At 38.8% G+C, this 25,650-nt stretch overlaps 1 protein-coding gene across 4 annotated transcripts; it reads right to left on the bottom strand.

The window, feature by feature from the left end:
* Positions 1–2,473: 2,473 nt before the first annotated feature.
* Positions 2,474–25,313, bottom strand: golga5 (golgin A5). 4 transcript variants are annotated; one of them, XM_008111936.3, is made up of 14 exons: positions 25,047–25,313; positions 23,619–23,664; positions 21,137–21,751; positions 18,298–18,516; positions 16,369–16,588; positions 14,827–14,950; positions 13,857–14,060; positions 12,660–12,830; positions 12,008–12,136; positions 8,801–8,899; positions 7,987–8,212; positions 6,950–7,055; positions 5,906–5,969; positions 2,474–3,156 (listed from the first exon to the last, which is right to left on the bottom strand). In XM_008111936.3, the coding sequence occupies exons 3-14, from the start codon at positions 21,702–21,704 to the stop codon at positions 3,076–3,078; spliced, it is 2,211 nt and encodes a 736-aa protein (XP_008110143.2). In that variant the 5' UTR covers positions 21,705–21,751; positions 23,619–23,664; positions 25,047–25,313; the 3' UTR covers positions 2,474–3,075. The 4 variants fall into 4 exon arrangements, with proteins under 4 accessions (XP_008110143.2, XP_008110210.2, XP_008110091.2 ...); XM_008112003.3 differs by having other exon boundaries at positions 25,104–25,313; XM_008111884.3 differs by lacking the exon at positions 23,619–23,664.
* Positions 25,314–25,650: the final 337 nt, after the last annotated feature.

Below are 25,650 nucleotides of genomic sequence, written 5' to 3'. Positions count from 1 at the left end.
CTAAAAATGCATATAAAATTGATTCTATAGGGAGGATAAATGATTGGATTTCAACTCCTACAGCTTGGCTTTCTCTGCCAATAATGGTACCCATCTTGGATATTGTAAGGGATTTTTTATTATTATTATTATTATTATTATTATTATTATTATTATTATTAGACCTTGCTCCCAGGAAGGTGCCTTCGCTGTGGCTCCCAACTTATCTATCTATCTACCTTTCCACATATTCTCCACATTGTGTGTATGTGTATGTATATTATGAGCCCTGATGGCGAAGTGTGTTAAAGCACTGAGCTGCTGAACTTGCAGACCGAAAGGTCCCAGGTTCAAATCCCGGGAGCAGAGTGAGTGCCCGCTGTTAGCTCCAGCTTCTGCCAACCTAGCAGCTTGAAAACATGCCAATGTGAGTAGATCAATAGGTACCGCTCTGGCGGGAAGGTAATGGCACTCCATGTAGTCATGCCAGCCACATGACCTTGGAGGTGTCTATGGACAACACTGGCTCTTGGGCTTAGAAATGGAGATGAGCACCAACCCCCAGAGTCAGACATGACTGAACTTAACGTCAAGGGATACCTTTACCTTTACCTATACACACACACACACACACACACACACACACCCACGTTATGCAGGGACTATATATATATATACACAGTATATATCACACACACACCAATTTAACAAAGTTTCAGCCACAAAAACAAAGTTTCTGAAGTAGAACAATGACTTTCACAGTAAAGACAACCCAATTTAACAGGAAATAAGACTTTCAAACCAGGAACAGATTTCTGCAATTATTAAAAAATGGTTTATTATAAAAGCTATGAAAATTCGCCAAAAATCAGAGGATAAGGGAAAAGTTCCAAATTTTGGTGAGCTATCAGTGTTAAATGTGTTCTACCACTGTACCAAGTTGGAAGAAGATCACTCAAAAAATGAGGGTGGGAGAGTCCTGTAAAGTCCTCTCCCTCTGTGCTGTTTTTGGGAATTGCGCATGCGCGTCCGCCATTAACGAATTAATTTAGAAAATAACGAATTTTCGTTAATTTCGAATTTTTTGGGGGGCCAAATTCGGAAATACCATCAGAAACGAAAAGCTGCCCCCCTCTAGTTTTGAAACGAGTTTAGAATCAAATTTTTCGTGGATCGATCAAGCCTACTGCCGGCTATGCTCTTACTTAGTGCTTTACCCACCTCTGACCCACTATATATTGTAACATCTGACACACCTAGCACTATAAAGCCGGCCACTTCAATGCTGAATCCTGGTCACTATGTCTGGGTTTTGATGGAGTTTTGTCATTGGTTTTAAATCCTTGTTACATGACTATATGTCTTATGTATCTATTTTACATGGTACTATGTTTTAATTGCTGCATGGTTTTTAACTTGTTGTGTTTCCTGTTGTATTGGAAACAGCTCTGAGTCCCTCAAGGAGATATAAAACTATATACCGCCTATTATTATTATAAATTCCTTCACAAACGGGACGTGGAGATGAAGGGAGTAGGAGCTCTGCACACAAGAGGATCTTGAGGGAAAGCAAGACACTCCTGGCATAAAAATGGCAGGCATCTGGTTTCTTCTACTGACCTGTTTTCTTGAGCTTCTGAGATAGGTCTTCATGAGGATAAACTGATTTATAAAAGGTTGCCTATAAGCAAGCAAGGCTGCAGGAGGCAAGTGTATGGATTCTTTTTTACTGTGTCAGAAGCGAATTGAGAACATACTGCAAGTTGCTTCTGGTGTGAGAGAATTGGCTGTCTACAGAGATATTCCCCAGGGACGACTAGATGTGTTACCATCCTGCTGGGAGGCTTCTTTCATGTCCCTGCAAACTAGAGCTGGTCAGCAGTCCAGCTGGCACAAGGGTTTAACCCATTGTGCCACCGCGGCTCCTAAGTATACTGATAGGGAGACATATAGAAGACATGAAATGACCCAAGTCTTCCAACGAAGGAAAAGCTAATCACAATCAGAAGATCCATTACTCCAGTCTCCATTTCTCACTTATGAATACCAAGAAAAGAGAGAAAGCAATCAACCCCAAAAAGGCGGATGTGTCAACATGGCACAGGAAATTGGCAGTGGCAAGAGAAATAGAAGCAATAGAAATGACATTAAATCCACAGCCTTCAAAATTAACTTTGAGTTAGGTTGCTGCTTTTATTGTTACCTGGTAGCTTTAATGATGATTTTGTGACACCTTTATGAAACTGGGTCTAGCTGGAATTTACAAATAAATCTCCCTCCCCCATTCTATTAATGTTAAAAGGTGGTTGCTATGAAAATCTGAAGAGAAAAGATTTAATAAGGCAGCTGATAATACAACAGGACAAAACAAAGAGAAGGCACTCTGACATATAGTATGTGCACAACTATATGTGACTTCAAATTAAGAATTAATAACGCTAGGTTTCAGCATTATTGTGGAAGATACCCTTCTTCAAATGCTGAAAGATCAAAATTAAAGCAATGCATAATATATTTTTTATTTCTCTTTAAAGCTATTTACAGAGGAAGTCATTAATTTTATCAAGCAGCCACAAGGCCTGCAATATATGAACATGTTAAAGAAAAGTCGAATTTATATATTTACAAAGTCTGAAAGTGCTGGAACAGAACAAAAGGAATACATGTTTGATTCAGCTTCCAAGTACAGCTTAACTTCCCTGATTATAGCCCATTTCCTGTAGAATCAAAAATACAGGATGTAATAGATATATATTTGTACTCTCAAAAACAGTGTTGCTCTATGCAGATGTGTGCATATTGTCTGAACCACTAAGAGAGCAACAAAGACAGAGTAGAGACCAAGGCTCACCTAATGGCCTTTCCACAAGGAAACTGCTTTTGTTTTGTGAAAGTGAAAAGTACTAAACTCAGATTGCTTGTTGAATAATTTAAAGTGTCAAAGTTAGTAACAGAAGAAATGTAGCAGCTGTCCTGTTATTCAATGCCAAAAGTTCTTCTTTCTAATGAATCATTATTAGTCATTTTTGTGGTTGTTATCGTTGTCAGCGAAGGCTCTGGTAAACTTATGGGTGTGCTCTGTTCCACAGTTGTGCTTTACTTCCCAGTTGGATTATCATGATGCATTTCTGGGGTGTAGGTAAGCAGGACAATCATGACCCAGAGGTGAAGCAATGCCTGGCAAAACAGAAACAGCAGTTAGCCCACCAAAGTATGAACTGTAAGAGATCCAAGCGCCTTGATGCAAAAGCTCAACAAAGAATTGGGAGCCACAGGAAGAGATCAGTACAAACTGGAGCTGCTCCATCCGACCCAACACCAGGAAGAACAATGAATGGTACCAATGGTGTTTTCACAAGGTGTCAACCATGCTGGAACGTGTCATGTGCATGAAAGTATTTGTAACCACTCTTCCTCTACCTATGCAAACATAAGGCCATTCTAGTTGATCTTCATTGTCATTTTAGAGAAAAAACAAGGAACTTCAGATCTTCCAGAATCTGTTCCTGCTTATGTGACTAATGATAAAAGATAATGGGAAGTATCCAAAACAATGAAAGGATCAAAGGTTCCCAGAACATTTTAAGGCAGAATGAGGGCTAGCTTGGTTCCCCCCAACTGCCCAACATTTGTCTTCTTCATAATTTCTTTATCTGCCATGGTGTCTCATTAGATCCCTGCACACGTGCAGAGCTGAAGATTATTGCAAACGTTAAGTTTCGATATGCACATTCTGTTTTTTAAAGCTTTTCATTAAACTAAGAGGGCACAACTTTAAATTGGTCAACACAAAAGGCCTATGTGGCCGCAAAGCAAAATGCAGTTCCTGGCACATTGTGAAAAGCCTTTCAAATACTACAGTGACCTTGTTTGAGCCTCCTGTGGGCAGCGACAATGGCTGCTGGAGAGATTATAGATTACATTGTAGAAGGGCTGACGACCTGCTGATTCACACCACAGATGCTAACTGAGCTTGGATCTTTGTCTAAAGATTTTAATGTTAAGTGGGAGTGGACTTATTGGTTTGAACAATTTTTAACAGAAAAGAGAACAGAGTCCCTTTGATTTAATGTCTACAGCCAGCAAGGAGTTGAGAAGAAAAATAACTGAAGCACTGTTCTGCCCCCTGCAGTATTTCAAATATTTTATTTTGTAGTCTATAAAAATGTCAACCTTAGAGACACAGCATGGTTTTTCTAGAAAAACATTTATGTCGTCAGAAAGAGAAAGTCAGATGAATGTAGGAAGGGGTTTCTTACATAACTTTATGACAGGCTCCCTCAAATCAGTGCACTCTAGATATCTTTGGCTACCATCCCCTATCATTTCTAGTCATCAGAGTAAAAAGCCTATGCTGGCTGGGAGCGATGGAAGTTGTAATCCAACAGATCCGAAGGACATCACTTTGTTGAAGAATCCTTTTATCACCTCCAGACACAGCTTCCCACTGCAATTTGATGCATGCTGTGGATTTATTCGCTCTTTGGAACAGCTTAATATTTTAGGACAATGGCAAAAAGGCCAACTTGAGTGGATGAACAGGACATCTCCAATCTTGAAATGTGCCATGCTTTGTGGAGGCTCTTCAAAAGGTCTCCAATGTATTGCTATTATGCACCAGACAGAGGAAGCGTGAATTGAATTAAAACATAACTCATAAAATATGTTGCTTCTGATAAGAGAATACATTGCAAAATGGAAAAATATTCTTTTGGATAACAACTTCCAGAATTCCTCAGTGTGAAAGTCAATGGCAGAAAACCCATAACTTGTCCTAGCACATTAGACAGTATCACCCAAAACATGAACGTAGCTCTTGATTCCAAAGAAAAGTGATATAGGCAGATAAGTCTCTAAGAATTTCTGCAGCCTGAAGGACTATTTTGCTGGGGAAGCTGTCAGTAGGAGTTGGGGAAGCTGTTTAGGTAATCTTAATTGTATTTTTATTGTATTTTAAATATTTAGCTTTTACACTAATGACACAAATATTTGTTATTTTAAAATATTTGTCTTGTTTTGAATCCTATTGTATTGTGTCATGTCATTGTTAGTTGCCTTAACTCCCTATGGGGAAGTAGGCAGGAAATAAATGAAGTTTAATAATAATAATCGCATTAGTTTGAAAGTAGCTTCATTCAGGGCAGGTTGGGAACTTGACAGGAAGAGATCATGCTCTTCTGACACTAAGATCAAATATGTGGGCACTAAAAAGTACAGAAACACAAAAAGATGTAAACGCATAAGAAGCTTTCTGTAGGGATGCAATCAAAACATGAGGGCTTCTGCCAGTTTTCCTAAGCAAACTAATCAATTGTCGCTTTGATGGTTCTTGAACCTTTGAATGCTTCTTATGGTGTGTCACTTGCCTTAAGCCTGTCCACAGGGGGAGAGTGAAGTGAGGGTTTGAAACAGTCATCTTTGCTGAAGCAGTTCCAGATATTTCACCAAAGTAATCTTCTCATGAAATGTTATCTTTCAAGACCATTGCATGATTCCATGTTATTTGACCTGGAAGTACAGATGCTAGGTTCCAGTGCGACAACAGCTGTAGGGACTCCATTTCGTAGATGCCCCCTTGGTCAATAATATATATGTTGTCACAATTAAATATAGCTTAAAATACTAGAGAGCAAACCATAGGACTTTAACCTTCATTTTTACTGAAAATTCTAGCCAAATATAGAACTGCATCAGGATACTTTTTTTTTCAAGTGCAACAATTGCTTCAAAGTTACTCCAATCTCTCTTGCGCTGCACGTTCATGAGAACCAGGTTGCATAAGCTACTGACAAAGAATACTGAACTGCCAAAATTAATTATATCTCATACTTCTTGTATGTGCCACTCAATGCCTGTCAGATCAAGATTATGTATTATGTAATAAAGACTAAAAATGTTGCCCTTTAAGTAGATTAAATAGACTCACCATATAAATAATAACAAATACTCTTGCAATGGGATATCGCCGTAGGAAGATTCCAAGTCGAATGCTGTTACCAAATACAATAGAAACATTAGCAATATACACAGATATTTCTTTGCTCATATTTCCCCCACTGTCAGCCATAAACTACTGGTAAATTCATATTTCTAAAAGCCTGCCTTACCACGGACTCGATATCCATGGTTTCACTTACTCACACTCTCAAAATAGCCAGTGTTTATGAACCAATCTAGGTCCTCCACTGAAATTCTATGCCATGCTTCTGGCCCATGTATAGTCAAAATAGACTTTTGTTCTTACTTCACTTTCAAGTATCCCCAGGGTGTGTGTGTTCCTAAGAACATAACCCCAGTGGATACAGAAATCATACAATATATACTACTCCAAATAATTTTAAATGATCATTGCATTTAGAGCTACTAGAGATCCAGCACAACTTTTCACAGAACAAAAGGAGAAGGGGAAAGATAAGGCCTTTTCCAGTTGGCTCCTATAGTGCTATATAATGCAGTTTCATAATGCAATTTGACTGCATTGAATTGCATAATATGAGTCTACACTACCATAGCCTCTGCATCCTGCTGCACCTCCTCCAAGTCTGCTCTAGAAACTGGGGACAGAGGACATTGAACAACATGGAAAGTTGGAGAAAGTTGGAGAAGGAAGGAGAATTTGCAAAAATCCAAAAACACACTCTTTCTTCTTGCTGAGGCCCTCCAATGGAACAAAGAGGTGTCTATCATTAAATAATAAGTGATAATAAATTCTAACATAGCTATATCTATTGCTGATATAGATATATGAGGATTACACTCAGAGCCCTGAAAACATTTTTGAATTGAAATAACAACAACAACAACTGTTGTATATGCTGCCTAGGGCTTGTGGAAGTTGAAATCCAAAACCTTTCATGAACCAAGCTTTTTCATACCCCGATTTAACCCTTTTTGGTAAATTATTTTTGCATTGTCAACTAATTCAGACGGTAGGATAAAGAAAAATCCCAAAATAGCACCATTTCCTCACCTAAACCGATCTATACTGCTGGCAGCTCTACGGACTTTGGCATACATTCCCGCTACGTTCATATCAACATCGCTAAAAAGAACAGGAACATTTCGCATACGAGTACCTAGAACAAAAATATTGAGAAAACAACAACATGGGCATTTCTTTTTTATCCATATCTCCCACAATTCAGTTTCACTAGATAACTCCAGGTTATAGGAGACAAAAATGAAGAAAAGGGTCTCCCCCTATCTGGTTTCTTTTCCACAATATGCATAATTTTAATCTCCTCTCTCATAGCTCTCTCCTATTTGCCTTTTCTAAAAATAAAAATCCCCAAATTTAATTTTCCTTGCAGAAGAATTGCTTTAGCCTCTTGATCAAGTGATTACCCATCCTGCATACATTTCCACTCTTTGTAATGGCACTGGAGTAAAAAAAAAAAGAGCTAGAGTTAAAACCTAAAGTTTTAACATAATAACTGACATGATTATAACCACAGCTACAATCCTATTGACTTGGCAGGTAAGCCCCAATGAACACATAGGGACTTATGTCTGTAAACAGATTAAGGTTGTGCTTCAAGGGATGGAGAGTATGTGGCATTCCAGATGTTGTTGGATTGCATTTCTCATCATCCCTCATTTTGTTGAGTGTTGTAGTTCTACAACACCTGATTTCATCATATGAATGATTTTCTTATACTGCTGAGTGTGCTGTTGGTAATATTGAGACAAGAAATATTGATGGAAGGCTTGAAATGCCAGGCAAGATATTTTCCATTATCCATTACTTATTATTTTATACTTTTTACAACAAACAGGTGCCTGGGGGAGTGTCATAATTTTTTCTGCATTAGACACCAAAAATAGAAAAATGGAAAAATGTAAATCTAGGTGGGAAGGAGAATGGAATAGAGCACCCTGGAAAAGTGAAGCAACATTACAAAATGTTGCAGCAAAAAAACCATCACTACAACTACATTTCCAGAAAATGACTTACAAAGCATAAATTCTTCATTAACATATTCATACCTGCATAACACATACACCTACCTTCACTGCTCTCAATTCCTGCCATGTTAATGGTGGGGCCATTTGTCGAAGGGCCTTGGACAGCCTTCATCTGCTGCTCCAACCGCTCCAGCTGGTAGACTAAGGAGTTTTTCTCTGTGCTGAGATTCTCCAGCATGGTCTGCTTCTGAATTAGTGTCTCTGTCAACTGGTGCAGCCGATTCTCCAACTCTGATTGACTGCTGCTGCCCAATGTTTTGTTTGTGAGCTGAAAAACAAGGAGGAATAAGAGGACTGAGGAAAGAACAATGGCAGCTCAAATCCTGCTAGTGAACTGCAATGGCATTATGTCATGATAACTCATTTTTATGGCTATTGCTGAGATTGGGATGCTGTTCCCATGATTCAATTACCAAAATCCCACCCAAACTCACCTTGCATGATCCAATGTGCCAGTTTCAATGTTATCTCTTTGTACTCATGTAAAAACACTAAACAAGACCATTCTCTGGGTGATATGAATGCTAAGAAAGGACTGATACTTTCCAAACAAAACTGTTAGCAGCATAATCATTCATAGATTAAGGGTGTAGAATTAATGCAGCACGACACCACTTTAACTACCATGGCTCACTGCTATGGAATCATGGGGGTTGCAGATTGGTAAGATGGCAGCACTCTTTGGCAGAGAAGGCCTAACGACCTTGTAAAACTGCCACACAATGATGCCATACTAGTCTGATGCATTAATGGCAAAGCATCCACCATTGATGTACTCTCACAGCAAACTTCTGGTTGTTCAGTGCCTGCTGACAATATATCAACTAACAGTATTCATGAAAAAATAACCTTTTACCTGGTTTCTCAGTTTCTGAATCTCTTCCTCTCTGTCTGATATTCGACTCTGGAGAGTATTCTTTGTCCGGTACAGTTCTTCTTCGGTATAGCGAAGCTCCTAGGAAAAGAAGTGTTTTTAACAATGAATATTTGATAAAATATTATTGTTAAGTGATCAACATGGAAGGTGCTCCAATATGTCCCATTGGTCTGACACCAGATTTCCTCAGCCACAGCTAAAAGAATGCTTCCAAAGACTTTATGTGCATCTTTGCTGAAAAACTGAGAAGAAAACAAAGGTATTTGCATGTAATAAAAGTTCTGGAGTGTTTGTGAAGTGTCTTCGGGCATTTCCATGCATTTGTAAGGTTTTCTGCATGGTACAGAGCAAACATTTTCCAAAAGTTACACTGTTTTTTAAAATGTGGTGGGGCGATATAGAAGGCACAAAACAAAATTAATAGATTCTCCAATTTCTCTTTTGGAAGTGTAGCATGTATCACTACAAGTGATTTGTCATCCCTAAATACATTAGGGAGGGAACATTCTCTCTCTACAGCTTTACTTTACTTGATTTTGCTAAAGATCATTAATCTAGGTGCTTTGCATTAGGATCTTCCTGTGCCAATGCAGGTTTATCCTAACTCTCAAAATGAATGATACTCAAAGCAACAGCCTGTGGACGAGTACTGATCCATGAGACATTAGTTGTCTGTTTCCAGAAAAGAAAAAAATATATATAGTTAATGAACACAAATATGATACCACTCCCTTGGCACACAGGAGGGGGGGGGGGCTGCTGGTACTGCACATCTGAGAACTCAAGGGGCACAGCACAACACTACTCTTTTTCTCTAAGTATGGTGGCTGAAATAAGGTTCAACTTGCAATCCAGTAAGCTTCTGTATAGGAAATGGGAAAGAAGACACCATCTTGTTAATTGTCTCAGGCAGAAAAATATTTAGGGTTGGACATGAAGTACCTGCAGATTCACAAAAAATGGAAAAACTGCTTTCCAATTTCAGACTCACTACCAAACTTCTGAAATAAGACATAGCTGCTAGGCCTCTGCCACTGGCAGCGGGGATTTTGTGTCATTAGTATCATGGCCAAACATGAACAGCTGTCCATTGGCATCAAAGGGTTTGTTTGTATCAGTGACCTTGATGATTTTTTTTTGTCTTTGCTATGCAGACTGGGAAAAGAAATTAAGGCTGAGGACAGACTGAGGAAGAGATTTTGTATTTTTTGCTAACTTGTTCACACAGTTATGGGGGAAATGGGTGACGTGTGTACATTCTGATTTTCTTTATTTTCTTCTGCACTTCTGTCCTTGGGAGACAATCTTCCATCAGCCTCTGCCTTGTGGGAATGCTCCTGAACCCAGGTCTCCTATATATCCAGTAATGGGGAATGAATTTGATTGTGATCCAGTGAATATTCTGGATAGAAGATATTTGGATGGGGGGATTTTACCACTGCTTATGGGATGGGTGATACTATAACCACCAACGAAAGAGCTGGCCATCTGATTACCACCAATAAAGCTTATTCTATAGCAGTAATGTGTGCTGCCTATCTTTGGCACCAAAGGAAGTCTTGTAGAGGTCTGGCACTACATCCAGTCCTGGAACAATATAGCAGCAAACAAGGTAGAAGTTTCAGGTGAATTAAGGCAGACAATTAAGTGCCAAAATAAGCCCATTTGAAAGTTTAGACTCGAGTGAACTTAATAGCATTTTCACCTAAGAGCAAAAGGACAAGTTGAAAACAGACTGTCCATCAAGAACACAGCTGTAACAGAACACCACCATATGGCTTTATAACAAACATATATAATAAACATTATGCAACTATATTCGTATAGCAAACATGGATCTTTTGCCTTTTCATTAGTTTATTCTGTCACTACCTAGTTAATATGAACTTTCTGGAGGGACAGGTAATCCTATGGGATAGACTAGCTCTCATCTGGTAAAGCAAACTAAGCACCTATCCTGCTATCTCGCAACAACTATTCATGATAGAACAATAATAAAATCTGAAAGGTACAGGAAAAACAATTACCATCCTACCAATGACTGGTTGGATAGATTACAAGATTGTTCAGTAACCTTATCATGGGTTCAAGCAATATATGTGAAATGTTCCAATAGTTTCCCTTCATGGATGAACACTAGACCTCTGAGGACAGCGACTCTAGTTGCTTACCCACAGAATCCTTACCAATTATAATTTAGCAAGAGAGACATAAAACAACAATTTCAATGCAAAAAACAGACATCAAATTCACCCAACTTTACCCCACCTACAAATAATACCCAAGACACTATTAGAAATGCAGGCTGAAAAGCCTTAGGAAGAGGGCTCCACTTTTTTTTGCACCAGCAGAAAAATGATACTTTCTAAAAATGGTTATTTAGGGGACCTGGTATGTGTATAATAGGCTGGATTTTTATATGATGTCTTTTAATGGCTTCTGTTTTAACTATTTTAAAACAGCACAATTCTATATCTATATTACCTACATCCGCAGTTTCATTTACATCCCCAAAAATCTTCTCTCTAGATATTTTTTTAGCTCCTCTACCATAATTCTATAGTATTCTTCCATCAAACATTGTTTGTTTCAATAGGATCCACTCAGGTTTTTTTGGATTTATTTTTGTCAAAAAAATACTAGACTTATGCATGAGTATACAGACTACAGTAGAGTCTCACTAATCCAAGCCTCGCTTATCCAAGCCTCTGGATAATCCAAGCCATTTTTGTAGTCAATTTTTTCAATATATCGTGATATTTTGGTGCTAAATTAGTAAATACAGTAATTACAACATAACATTACTGCGTATTGAACTACTTTTTCTGTCAAATTTGTTGTATAACATGATGTTTTGGTGCTTAATTTGTAAAACCTAATTTGATATTTAATAGGCTTTTCCTCAATCCGTCCTTATAATCCAAGATATTTGCTTATCCAAGCTTCTGCCAGCCCGTTTAGCTTGGATAAGTGAGACTCTACTGTATATGACTTTTTTCTTTTCTTTTTCCTGTAAGACCCATTCTAGAGTTAAAAGGCCATATGACATTCAAAACTAAAGGGAGGGGATCAGAGTGAGTAAATGAAAAGCAAGTCAAGGTGTGCCTGTCTCACAATGGTAGGCAAGGAACCAGTGTATGCTTGGGATTGATTTCTACATATAATAATCATTAGACTGAAGCTTACCTGTTTCTGTCTCTCTAGTTCAGCTTCCACTTCCTGTTTAGCTGTTTTGTGGGTTTCAATTTGATCCTGCAAATCTTGAATTTGCTCTCTTGTGGATTCGGTTTCACTTATTTGCTGGGTTTCCATATCCTATAAATAACCACATGACACATGACACTCTCTTGTTTTGCTTAACAACTTGTACTCTTAAGGCATACTGCTTCCAACACTGGAGGCAATACACAGTTATCATGACTGTTATAATTTATAACCTTGTGGTTTCTTGTCAAGAGTGGAAACAGACCCAATTTAACTGACAGGAAGCTAACACAGGGAATGGCAGTGCAAAGCTGAGGTTGCTTTCCCATATTTTCATCAAATAATTTAGGGGCAAGACCTGAAGGTATCTTATTGTTATCTTCAAAAGTTGTGAGGTAGGTGAATATGAGCAGATGTGAATAGCCCAAGGGACCACTATGTAAATAGACTGAGGAATTTGAGGTCAGGTTTTTCTGGTGCTGATCTGACACTCTAACCACATCAGATAAACTTCTCAGCTTCAAATCCTTTAATCAATTGAGCAAAATATCAGGGAGTAAAACCAGTAAATGGCCCTTGTCAGCCATTACAATAAATGCAAAGCTACTTCTTCATTCACTACAGAGCACAGTACCTGTAGTTCTATTCTCAGCTGATGGATTTGTGCTCGTAATTTTTGCATCTCCTCCTTCTGTGTCTCCCGCTCATGCCTCAGCTCCTCCAGCTCCATGATGCTTGCCGTTTGGCTATCAAGCCCTTCGATTCCAGAGCCTTCTTTTAGGCTGTTTATCAACTTTTCTTTGGACTAGATTTCAAAAACATAAAGTCAATAAACTCAAATAATAAATCATAAAAGTCTAGCTGTGATAAAGGGGCTGCAAAGGTCATATACACCTTAAATAGGATGGAGTGGCTGGACATTAGTGCAACCAATTCATTATTAATTGGTTGCACTAATGTCCAGCCTCTTCATTCTATTCAAGGTGTATATGACCTTTGCAGATGGAAGTTCTTACGCAAGTCATTGTCTAACATAGCAGCAGAGATCCTATGGCTATCCATGGCTTTCAGATCACATGAATTCCTATTATCCCTCTCCGCTGGCCAGAATGGCTGGAATGGCCAGAAGATCTGTACCCCAGTCTACACAAGTGGGATCTCCAACAATCTTTTGTGATCTGGAATATTCCCCATTCAGGATTCCAGGGATTCTATTCCAATCCTGACTCACACAATAGTGAGCAAACCCATCAAGCATGAAGATTCAGGTCAGTCCCCAAGTTCTCTCACTCATAATTAAGAACAGGGGTGAGATAACAAGAGATGAGAGAAATCTACCCCTTGGAAGGGAAATTCACTCCTGAAAGAGTTATCATGGGGAAAAGATGTCTCTACTGAAGCTTTCCCACCAATCTTTGTTTCCACAACAAGCTAAATTTTTCAAAATCCAATTATCACAGGGACAGATAGTGAGGTGAAATCTTCTGAACAGGGGCACAGATAGCAAGACAAACACCACAGGAGTGTTAACCCGTCCCTATTTGGTTAGAGTTGCACTTAAAAAGTATCTATTACAGCTTACATACAAATTCAACTTAAGAACAAACCTACAGAACCTATCTTGTTCACAACTTGGGGACTGCCTGTATTTAAAAGAGAAAGGTTGTTGCTAGAGTTGTTTTACCTTTTAAAGTTCCCTCTCCCAACCCAACAACACTCCTTGTTTGAGGTAAGAATAATCTTGTTTTGAAACAGCCGACCAGGCAGTAGGAGAACGAGAATAACATACACATCTTTCCTGATAAGACCCAGATTAGTTTGCATGCTTTACCTGGAGTATTCGCGTGGCTTTTTGCTTGTAGTCAACCAGCTCTTGCTTAGCAGACTCCAGGTTGGCTTTGGCTATTCTAGCTTGTTGCTGCAATTCATCTGCCTTCCGCTTTTCTTCCACAAATTTCCGCTCAGCTGCAGTTACTGCTTCAGCCAAATTCTGACGTTCAGCTTCCATTTTGCTGAGTCGTCCAGCAAATTCATTCTGTAAGGTTTATTTGGTATTATTATAAATGAAAATAAATAAAAGGTAAGCCTTCTGTAACAAAAATATGAACAAGTACTTTATATATATAATAAAAAACAGCTTAGAATTTTTTTAAAAGCTTGATTCAAATTAAACTGAATAACTATTTTTAATATTAGTGGAGATAAACTTGTTATCCCAGTGAGGAACTGTGCAAATGCTTAAAACATAAGCAGAGTTGCATGTGAAAAAATTAAGAATGTACTAGCTTATTTTCATCTGACATTGTCCTTTAATATCTGCAGCAGGAACAGCTACACAGTAGCTTTCGCATCTGCACAGAACAGAACATGGAAGAGGTATTTTTTTCACTTCAATTCCCAGAACTTCCCAATCAACCTGCTTCTGGGGGAGGCTGGGAATTGTAGTTCAAAATACTTAAGTGTTCCATTCTCTGGAACAATGACAACATTAGAGGTAGAATACAAGAGGGAAGAAGGCAGATCACGATCTAGTAGTCAATCTCTGGATGTGGTAAAGGGCTTTGAATAGGAGAGGGGACCCCAAAATTCTAGCTTCTGCTAACCAATAATCTATCTCCCTGTGATGCAGTAATATAGCAAGTAGATATCAAGGGGTTTAACTTTCATTTTTTCCACTTCTGACTACAGAGATTTTTTCCTCCCATGAAAGATGAAAGATAAGCAAGGAGAGCCTGATGTGTATCCACCCCTTTTGCAAAGTTCAGTTCCCCATTCAGTGAAAAGAAACACACAGCTCTGACCTGCATCTGTTTGTAGCCTTCTTGCTCCCTTCGAAGTGCAGACTCTGCATCGTGTAACCTCTCCTGAAGGGTCTGAAGAGCTTGATTGTGCATACTCGTTCCTTCACTGTTATCCTGTAGTATTCTTGAGAAGCAGAAATAAAGATTAGCTGATATAGAAATAAGGTAAAGCATTTATTTTCTATATACAACTGAACTGCCTATACACAACATTTCATTTCCTTTCAGCTCTATTCCTGCCCCCAAACCACTTCTTCCCTTCCTTAGTCCCCCAAATAGTGATGGTTGTATTCATATTATGAAATATATTCATAATATAATTTATATTTATATTATGAAATACAGTGAATTTTTGGATGCCGCTTTGTTACTGTTTTGTTTGTTTTATCGGGCCTGGCCCCATGTAAGCCGCCCCGAGTCCCTTCGGGGAGATGGGGCGGGGTATAAAAATAAAGTTATTATTATTATATTATTATTATTATTATTATTATTATTATTATTATTATAACAACAACAACAATAATGCCTACAGCAGTTAAGAACTACCATGCCTTAGAGTGATTTGCCATGCAGAACAGCACGTTCTGAATGAATTTGTCATCTGCAGAAGAGTAAAAAAAAGCCAAAGGAAAAGATCCAACTCGGAAAATTTGGTTCCCCAAACTTGGTCCCCCAAAGCTGTTGATATTCTAGAGTCTTTACCATTGGGTTTCTGGGGTCTGAAATGCAATGCACAGGAAACCGGATTTAGGAAATAATTGGTCTAGAACAGGGTTTCTGGAGTTATCTGATGTAGAATAGCAGACTTTTTTTTTGCACAGATATGGGACTGTGCCCATATTTGTGCCCATGTTTCTACTTCATGGAAACATACTTCTAAAAGGTGATAGCCTTTTGGAGGCTCTAAAGACTTCTTGTGTTCCAGCCAATAGACTTTCAGAAACATGCTCCAAATTCAGAAAGAAATTAAATCAGTTTTAAATGACCCACAAGTAGCATGGGAACTCTTATTCTGGGATGAGTCCCACATTAAATTGATAAAATCGCTATTGATATATCCTTGGCAACTTCTGTGGTTCAAAACCAGGAGAAGCTTCAGTCTGAGTGGCTGTCACCATGTCAGTTTTCATGACTCTTGCAAACCAGTTCTCAAAATAATGAAAACTATTAAAACCTAAAGATTGGAAAAGCTGGGGAGGAAATCCCAGAATCGTCACTATGGACAGTAATCATGCTAGCTGGAGGATTCTGGCATTTGACACCCAGGAAAGACATGTCTCAAAGCTCTGTGAAAACTACACCAGACCTCTGTCTAAATCAGGAGTCTCAATAGACACTGGTACATTTACAACATTCATATTGAGCATTCTTCTATTAAGAACAAGGTTTGCTACTGAAGTCATTGGCCATTGCAAATGAAGTTGAAAATCAGATTATACAGAAATGTAAAAATTTTCTCAGATGCAAAAGAGACACAGTAAAGACAACCATTTCCATAAAGCTCTTTCAAATAATAAAATGGCAAACAGGTTTTGGGGGTACCGTGATTTTTCACTCTGTAGTGCTTCCAGTGCCTTATTGCGTGAGTTCAGAAGCTGATCAGCTTCCTGCAGCCTAACCTTCAGGACAGCCAACTGGGAATCTTTGGCAGCAGCAGCTTCTGTCAGATCATCAACTTGAGCCTGAAGTTCCCGTACGAGTCTGTCGCTGTTTGAGTGATCAGCATTCCACTTTTCAACCCTTGCTCGGGCATTGTTTAATTCTGCAAAATTTAGATCAGCAAATGTCAGCATAATTGTTCACAAGTCTGTTTAAGAGCTGCCTTTCTGAAGTGTTCAGCGTGATTCTGAACACCAATAAGAAATCAAGATTCAAACAAGAAATCAAACTACTGAGGGCTTGACCATCTAAATATAAGGTTCCCAGTTTCCTTTTTATTATTGTTAGATATATTTTATTACATTTGATGCTATAATTTTCATCTATAAAAAGACACAGCTATCATAAAAAAAATTCAGGCACACAGCCATTAAATAGAAATGTGGAGTTTGTTTCCAAAAGGTACCAAATTCAATAAGAAATTCTGAAAAATAAGTGGAAGCACATTGTTTACTAGGAATAGAATATTATGTACAGATCAACACTATCAAGATGTATCAAATTACTCTGGTACAGGGCTTGGAAAATTGCATTTTATAGAAAATGCAATTTCCTAAAAAATTACTGGAAAATTACTGGAAAATTTGTCCAGATGGATTTGGTACGATTTGGAAACAAGCCCCATAAATGTCTAAGTGTTTCTTCACAGTGAATTAAAGGGACATGAGCACCTTTGAAGCCCACATTGTTTTTCTTTCACCATATATTTGCTAAATAATTCCAGATGATTGCAGAAGTGCATTTCTTTCTCCCTCTCTTTTAGCGATTTTAGGTATATTTGCTCATTTTTGGCAAAGAGTAATTGTCTATCTGTAATATGGTTAAACTTTATTGTACCAGGTTTTCAGAGCAATCCTCTTCAAATTCTTCTAGATATGAGCAAAACCACCAGTTTCCTAAATTAAGCACAGACTATAGACTTAGGTAATTTCTTCCCTTCTTTGTATTATTGCATCCATCTCCCTCTTCTGTTCACATTTTGATTGTTTTGTTTCCATTGGAACAGTTTTAAACACTAAGCAGATACATTCCATGCCAAAGAATTAGACTCTGTTTCAAACCCAGATTAAGAGAAATATTTGGAATCGAAATCCAATTGTTGATTCTGACTACAAAAGACCTATTGAATCAAAGGCAACTTGCTAAGTCAACAACTGCACACATTTCATTTACTCAGTCCATTTGGAGTTCTTTCCCCAGAGAGGCCATTCCTCTGCCATCAGACATTTATAAACAGATAAAAATTGAGCTTTTGATAGTGGTGTGATTAAGATTTCAATGTCATAGTTATTTGTTTTAATACCATTAATTATTTAATTTCTTTTTAATATTTTACATTCATATTTTAAAGAATTTACATTGTTTTTACTTAGTATTGTTTTAGATTTATTGTTAGCCAACATAAGTCCCTATACCTGGAGAAAGGTGGGATAAAAACATAATTTAAAATATTACTATATATTGTTGTTATCATCATCATCTACAGTCTATTTTCCAGTTAAAGAACTGGAAGGGTGCTTTGAATGTGAATGGCAGGGAATTGGACTGGATGGCCCACGAGGTTTCTTCCAACTCTATGATTCTATGACAATAGAGTTGGAGAAAACCTCTTGACTTTCCCAACACTTATTGCATGATTCAAACAAAATCATCACTATTTTCCAGTTTCATTGCATGTTTCCTGTATTCAGGGCACTTCAGAGAGATCAGTTTAGTAATATTACCAACACAGCCCCATGAAATCTTTTCAGCCACGACATAATACTGGTACGCAGAATCTTCAAGATGTCAAAATTTTAGACCTTTCCCTACCTGTTTGGGTTTCTTTGGCTCGCTGAATTAATGAGGCCATTTCTTGATTTAAAGATTGCACTTCGTTCCGCAGAAGCTGATTCTCCAGGCGAAGATTGGACAACTCATGAGATGTATTGTCATTAATGGCAAGGCTGGGATTAGCTTCTGCACCTTGAAGGGACTCTTTCTTAACCTCCGCCTCTGTCTCTAGGCCAGAACTGGAACTATCAGGAGTTTCTGTATGAAGAAAAACATACTTGCATATGAACCTTTCTTGTTTCTCTTTCTTCAACACTGCAAAATCCTGTATTTACTTTGAAGCAAGCCCTACTGGGTTTAATGAGCCTTACTCTCACATAAGCAAATATAGGATTGCAACCCAAAAGCAATTCTATACGAATAACTACTATAGCAATCAGGAGATTGGAAGACACCAATTTTAAAATGTTATTATTGCAATACTATTCCTCTGAATCCATAACTAAATATAAACAAAGTTAATTGTGTTGGTATTGTTATTAGTGATATTATCTGAAGAATTCTGGGATTCATATTTCAAAACAGAAACAGTTCCAATCTCCACAGAAAGGGTACCAAGGCTGCTTGTTACAAACCCAGCTAGAGTCTATCTTAGTCAGGATCAACTTCATATTTTTTGTACTTACAAAAACAAGTGAATGGATATGAGTGTCTGTCCGTCCTGGCAGATAAAGAAGTCTTGGTCGGTCTCATATTGTACAGGTTGAACATCCCTCTTCTGAAATGCTTGGGACCAGAAGTGGTCCATGTTTTGGATTTTGTTTTAGGATTTTAAAATACTTGCCTATACATAATGATATATCTTGGACCCAAGTCTAAACATGAAATTCGAGTATGTTTCATATACACCTTAAACACATAGCCTGAAGGTAACTTTATGTACAGTATTTTAAATCATTTTATGAATGAGATAAAGTTTGTGTACACTGAACTATTAGAAAACAAAGGTATCACCATTCTAGATAAGGGAAGCTTGTCCTGTACAGCATCACAAGTAGGCTGATCACAGTTTTGCATTTTTGTAGACAACAAAGCTATTTCCACCCCAAATCTAATTCCTGAAGGACAGTGTCAAATGAAAAGCGAGACAGTCACATGAAAGGCTGTGGAATAGGGAAGGCAAAAGCCGTTTTGCATATAACCAACTCCAACAAGTTTTGTCTCTTTTCAATTATCAAGCAACATCCATACTACCAGGCTTCTCACTACATTAAGAATATGTGCATGAATTTTCTCCTTCAATTTTCTTTTGGATCCACCATTCTTTTAGATTTCAGTGGCTTGCGCCACAAATCAATTATTCAATAATATACTGAATTTATAAATACATTAAGTTAGCTGTGACAGCCAAGCAATGCTAAATCTAATACAAATTTCAAAATTCACCTTGCATCTTAACAATTATCAAACATCTTAACAGTTCTTACTTTACGTCCCTTGGATTCAAGTTTTGTTTTGTTTTTTCATGTCAGGAGCGACTTGAGAAACTGCAAGTCGCTTCTGGTGTGAGAGAATTAGCCGTCTGTGAGGACGTCTGGATGTTTTGATGTTTTTACCATCCTTGTGGGAGGCTTCTCTCATGACCCCACATGGAGCTGGAGCTGCAAGAGGGAGCTCATCCATGCTCTCCCCGGGTGGGATTTGAACCTGGCAGCCTTCAGGTCAGCAACCCAACCTTCAAGTCACAAGGCTTTACCCCTCTACGCCACCGGGGCTCAAGTAAAACCTTCCTTCACATTTACAAATTTAAGCCATCAATGAATAAAAGAGAAATTAGCAACTATATGATCTGCTGGAGGAAAACTTTCCTGCCACTTCAACAGAAAATGTAAGGCAGATTTTCCAGTGCCTTTCAATTATTTCAAAGGAATAAAAAGGTATATCTAGACAAGACTGATTAATTATGACTATCTACAGCAGTGGTTCTCAACCTGTGGGTCCCCAGCTGTTTTGGCTTACAACTCCCAGAAGTCCCAGTCGGTTTACCAGCTGTTATGTTTCCTGGGAGTTTAAGGCCAAAACATCTGAGAACCCACAGGATGAGAACCACTGATCTACAGGTAAGAGATCTTATACTTAATTCAGGAGACTAAAAAACTATTGCAGTGTCATCTGGTAGACAGGAGAGAGAAGAGAGTGTTCCCAAGTGAAAGATTCTTACCTATTGACTCAGAATGCATCACATTTTCTTTGTCCTAACAGATGGTCCTTCGAAAAATCTGGAAACTCCCTGCCTGGAGGTATTATAAACACAGCCAAACTTATGAAGCAAAAAGGGGATTTCTCTAATCTGGTGTCCTTCAGGTATATTTGACTGTGATTCTTGTCATCTCGGTCAGTATGGACAAAAACAATGTTGGCTGTGGATGATGGAGGTTTTAATCCAACACATCAAAAGAATGCTAGGTTAAAAAAATGCTGGAGTAGAGGTATTTAATGAAATCTACAATAGTGTTCTCTCAGTGACTATGAGATATAGTGTTAAGATTAAAGGGGTAGTTACCCTTCTTTCTCATTGTAATTTTAGGGTTACAATACTTGGAAATAATCTTTGGGAAGTTGTGTACTTATTTGACCAATGAGAAGCCTTGAATGAAAATAAGGCCCACTCTTCAGCTGATCCATAGCAATCCTTACAGAGTTGGTATCAAAATTTAACAGGAACCTCAACATATACCCTCATACTCTTAGCATTGCTTCAGATAACAAAAACAGAACATCCATCCTGCAATCATCATAAAAAAGATCAGAATTCTCTCACAACAAACACAATTTATACTATTCATTTAAACATATCCTGTAACAACTGCAGTTATACCATTGCCTTGGCTTGGAACTGAAGCGTCTTCTCCCATTTTGAGGCTCTGTGAACTTGCCGACACGGAACTGACGCTGGAAGACCGGGAATGGTTCTGAGTAACAGCTGCTCTGCTTTTCTCTATTTTAAGATCCTTTTTCCCATTTGGTTCTTTTTCAGAGCTATTGAGAAAGTCAAACAAGAGTTCATCATTGGGTTCAGACTTTTTCCTTCGCACAAACTGGGAAGATGGTCTGGCCACCGAAACTACTTCTACGGAAGGAGAGACTTCCACAGACGTTCTGGATGCTAACTTAACATTGGCAGTTCCTGCCAGGATGGTTGCCTTCTGGTGCTTGATGTTATCTGCTGCTGAGGAGATAAAGCTTGATTTAGATGATGCCTGAAACTGCTGCTGCTCTCTCGCCTGTTGGTGCACTTTGGGGTAGTCACCGACTTCATCCAAGTGGCTATTGCTATAGGTTGCAGGGCCAAGGTTCTCTTTCTTGCTTAATGCCGAGGCAGCACCTTGATCCACCCGGTTGAGAAGGTCCTCTGCCTTTCCAGCCAAATCAGTAAACCAAGACATGCTGGAGGTGGTGCGTTATAATGGATCTCAACCATCAAATAGTCATCCTTGGGAAAGAAAGATACAAACAAGGGGAGATGACATTACACAGACTGTCAAGACCAAATATCAAAAAACAAAGACAATCTTAGGCCATTTAGATGTTATCTCTTTTTTTGTTAGAGCTGTTCAGCAGTGGAACTCTCTGCCTCAAAGTGTAGAGGAGGCTCCTTCCTTGGAGGCTTTTAAACAGAGGCTGGATGGCCATCTGGTGGGGGTGCTTTGATTGTGCTTTTCCTACATGGCAGGGGGTTGGACTAGATGGCTCATGTGGTCTCTTCCACCTCTATGATTCTATGATTCTATCATTTTGTCACAACTAAAAGCCAATTTCATATCACTGTGCTAAGGAGTTGATTCTATCTATAGAAATCACATCCAAACTCCAAACATATCCAGGCTGAGAATCCCTTATATGAAATAAATACACAGATATAGGATGGTTGATACCTGGCTCGAAAATGGTACATGTGAAAGGGATTTAGGATTTTTAGTAGACCACAAGCTGAACGTGAGACAACAGTGTGATGCAGCAGCTAAAAAGCCAATGCAATTCTAGACTTGGATATAACGTTGAGATCAAGGGAAGTTATAGCCCCACTCTCTTCTGCTTTTGTCAGAGCTCATCTGCAATAACACTATAGCCAGTTCTCAGTACCACAACTCAAAAATTGACAAACTAGAACAGATCCAGAGATGGGAGACCAAAATGACCAAAAGCTTGAAAACCGTGCTATGATGAGTGGCTTAAAAGCTGGATATGTTTAGCCTGCAGGAGAGAAGGCTGAGAGGGGACATGATAGCTAAGTTTAAATATTGGAAAGGATGCCACATTTAGGAGGGGGCAAGCTTGTTTTCTGCTGCTCTGCAGACTAGGACATAATGGAGCAATGGATTCAAACTGAAGGAAAGAATATTCCACCTAAACATTTGAAAGAATTTCCTGATGATGAGAGCTGTTCAGCAGTGGAGCACACTGCTTCCTCAGAGTGTTGTTGAGGTTTCCATTGGAGGTTTTTTAGCAGAGGCTGGATGGCCCTCTGTCGGGAATGTGTTGATTGTGCTTTTTCTGCTTGGCAAAGGGTTGGACGGGATGGCCCTTGGGGTCTCTCCCAATTCTATGATATGCTTGGTTTAGATTTAATATTTAAGATTTCTTTTTGAATATTAGAAATGCATCAAATACAAGTTAAGATCCAATTCAAGAAGCAGATAGAGTAAGGTGGTAAAAAATGCAGCTAGCGGCCTTTGAGGGTGGTGAATTTCTCCTTCCCTGGAGATCTTTAAACAAAGGTTGGATGGGCATCCGTCAGGAGTGTTTTAGTTTTGTGTTCCTGCATGGCAAGATGTCAGACCAGATTTGACTATGATTATACAATTCCGTAAGACAGAAGGCGTATTCTGGAAGGTGGAGCTAAATAATCTCTCTAACATACAATGGAAATTAATGTGTTGTTGAACGCTTTTGTAGCTGGAATCAATGGGTTGCTGAGGATGTCTGCCATAGATGTGGACAAAATGTCAGGAGAGAATGCTTCTGGAACATGGCCATACAGCCTGGAAAACTCAGAACAACCCAATGGTAATTAGGTTTGGCCCAAGAGGCAAATGTAAACTAAACAGTCACAGATATGTGTATCCCCTTATCTCTGACTCATGAGAATAACTTTTCCATTCTCTATCATCAGGACAACTACAGCCAGACATATTGGTGACTGGTCCAACCACATTTTTGCTTGCCTACACAATGTATACCAGAAGATAGTTGCATCTAGAGGAGAAACACTTTCAGAAGTGACTCTTAGGCAACATTTAAATATGGTCTTGTTACACTGAAACATATCGTATTATACTTGACACATTACAAAGTCATACCTTTGCCTAATCTGTGCCTGAGTGGGTGGGTGGATTTGCTAGTGCTCTGGAAGGCCATGACCACAAAAACAAAACAAAACAAAATATGAAACAAACCTGTAGGCATAATGCTAGGGAAAAGTCACTCCAACACAGAAGGTATACAATAATAATAACAATAATAATGATAATAATTTATTTATATACCGTCCTATTGCCCCGAAGAGACTCAGGGCAGTGAATAATAAAGTCAGCAAACATTCAATGCCATACAAAAACACATAAACAAATAACCATCCCACCTAAAACCTTGCAGATCCATATTTAAACCAAAAATACGACTCAAAAAAATACCATGTAACATTTACAATTCCATACTAATCAATTAAGAAAGCGGAGGGTGTGTATATTTGCACATATAGTTGACTCTCAGTTAACTGGGACTCAAGAAACCAGAACTTTCAATCAACTCAAAGAAAATAACACAAATAAAAGAAATAAGACTTTAAATAAAAATTAAAATAGAATCAATTTCTATAATACAGTAAAATCAGTTTTCAAAATATTGTTCAGTAAATCTGTGTTACATTAAGTTAAATATTTCTTTGGGTTATTGTGAGTTTTCCGGGCTGTATGGCCAAGTCCCACAAGCATTCTCTCCTGACGTTTCGCCCACATCTATGGGAGGCATCCTCAGAGGTTGTGAGGATGCCTGCCATAGATGTGGGCGAAACGTCAGGAGAGAATTCTTCTGGAACAGGGCCATACAGCCCGGAAAATTCACAGCAACCCAGTGGTTCCGGCCATGAAAGTCTTCGACAACACATTAAATATGTCTTTGTTAGTATTAATTGGCTTTTAATGACTGTATTTTGATATTAATATCAAGTTAATGCAGAGTTTGTGGTGTGGTATATCATTGTGATCGAGCAATTAAATTGCTTGATAACATCATGAGCTATATAGTATTCGTTAGGGCTGTTTTTAATAGTAACTCTCTAGTAACCAGAAACTACATTTATCCTGCATCTACCATCTATACTGCAGTATAAAATCTAGATTATCTGCTTTGAACTGGATTATATGGCATTGTAGACTAATATATTCCAGTTCAAAGCAGATAATCTGGATTTTTATATGGCAGAGTAGATGGGGCCTTAGAGTCTACTTTTATCACCAGCCTGTTTGCACTAATCGACTACTTTTCATACCTGGAAAAGCTCTTCCAAGTTTAAACACGAAATCACTTTATATTTCATATATATACACAGAGCTTGCAGGTAATTTTAGGCACCATGTTTTGAATCGTGTTGTGCATGAAACAAAGTTTGTGTATATCGAAGCATCACAAAGCCAAGGTGGGACTCTCTCAGCTACTTATGGGGGCAATTCTGGATTTGGGGGCACTTGGGATAAGAGATGCTAAACCAGTATGATCTCAATTCTCACCAGCTTCCCTCTTCCTGGTCAGATCTTTGCTTCTTCCTCTTGTGGGCCTCTGCTTACCTCTCTGCCTCACTTTGTCCTTGTCTCTGGCCCCGGTGCTCGGAGCCAGGTGCCCTGATCGGGCCCCAAACGACGAGGAGGCCGAGTCAGGGAGAAGGCCGACAATCGCCGCCAGGCCTCGGTCTAGGAAGGGCGACCGGATCCATCTTCCGGGAGACGTGGCCGCCAACCCGAGGGCGCTAGGACCCAGCGGCGCCTGCGCTGTCCCCTTTCGCAAGGCTCCTGCGCATGGCAGGTAACGTCGCTAATACGCCTGCGCTACTCAATTCTCCTTTCAGACATAAACATTCGAAAAGCGTAGAGATAGGAAATATAGAGTGCATCTACACCAGGCATGGGGAAACTTGGGCTCTCCAGGTGTTTTGGAATCAAGGCAGTTTGACACCACTTTATGCTATGGGATCGTGGGATATGTAGTTGGGTGAGGCACCAGCCTTCCTCAGCAGGGAAGGCTAAGGGCTGTAAAACTAAATCTTTCTCTACACTGAGCCATGGCAGTTAAAGTGGTATCAAAGTGCATTAATTATACAGTGTGGATGCACCCATA

The sequence above is a fragment of the Anolis carolinensis genome, chromosome 1 (genome assembly GCF_035594765.1).
Source record: "Anolis carolinensis isolate JA03-04 chromosome 1, rAnoCar3.1.pri, whole genome shotgun sequence".
NCBI lineage: Eukaryota > Metazoa > Chordata > Lepidosauria > Squamata > Dactyloidae > Anolis > Anolis carolinensis.
Note: the sequence above shows the minus strand (reverse complement) of the source record. Positions and strands in the feature narration are given on the sequence as shown.

What these genes read in the sequence shown, in the direction of transcription:
- golga5 (XM_008111936.3), bottom strand. Translation starts at nt 21,704, where the DNA reads ATGTCTTGGTTTACTGATTTGGCTGGAAAGGCAGAGGACCTTCTCAAC. An exon ending in AGCCAAAGAAACCCAAACAG is followed by an intron (nt 16,589 to 18,297) that starts GTAGGGAAAGGT and finishes TAAATTTTGCAG; the next exon opens with AATTAAACAATGCCCGAGCA. An exon ending in TTCAGAAACTGAGAAACCAG is followed by an intron (nt 8,213 to 8,800) that starts GTAAAAGGTTAT and finishes CTTGTTTTTCAG; the next exon opens with CTCACAAACAAAACATTGGG.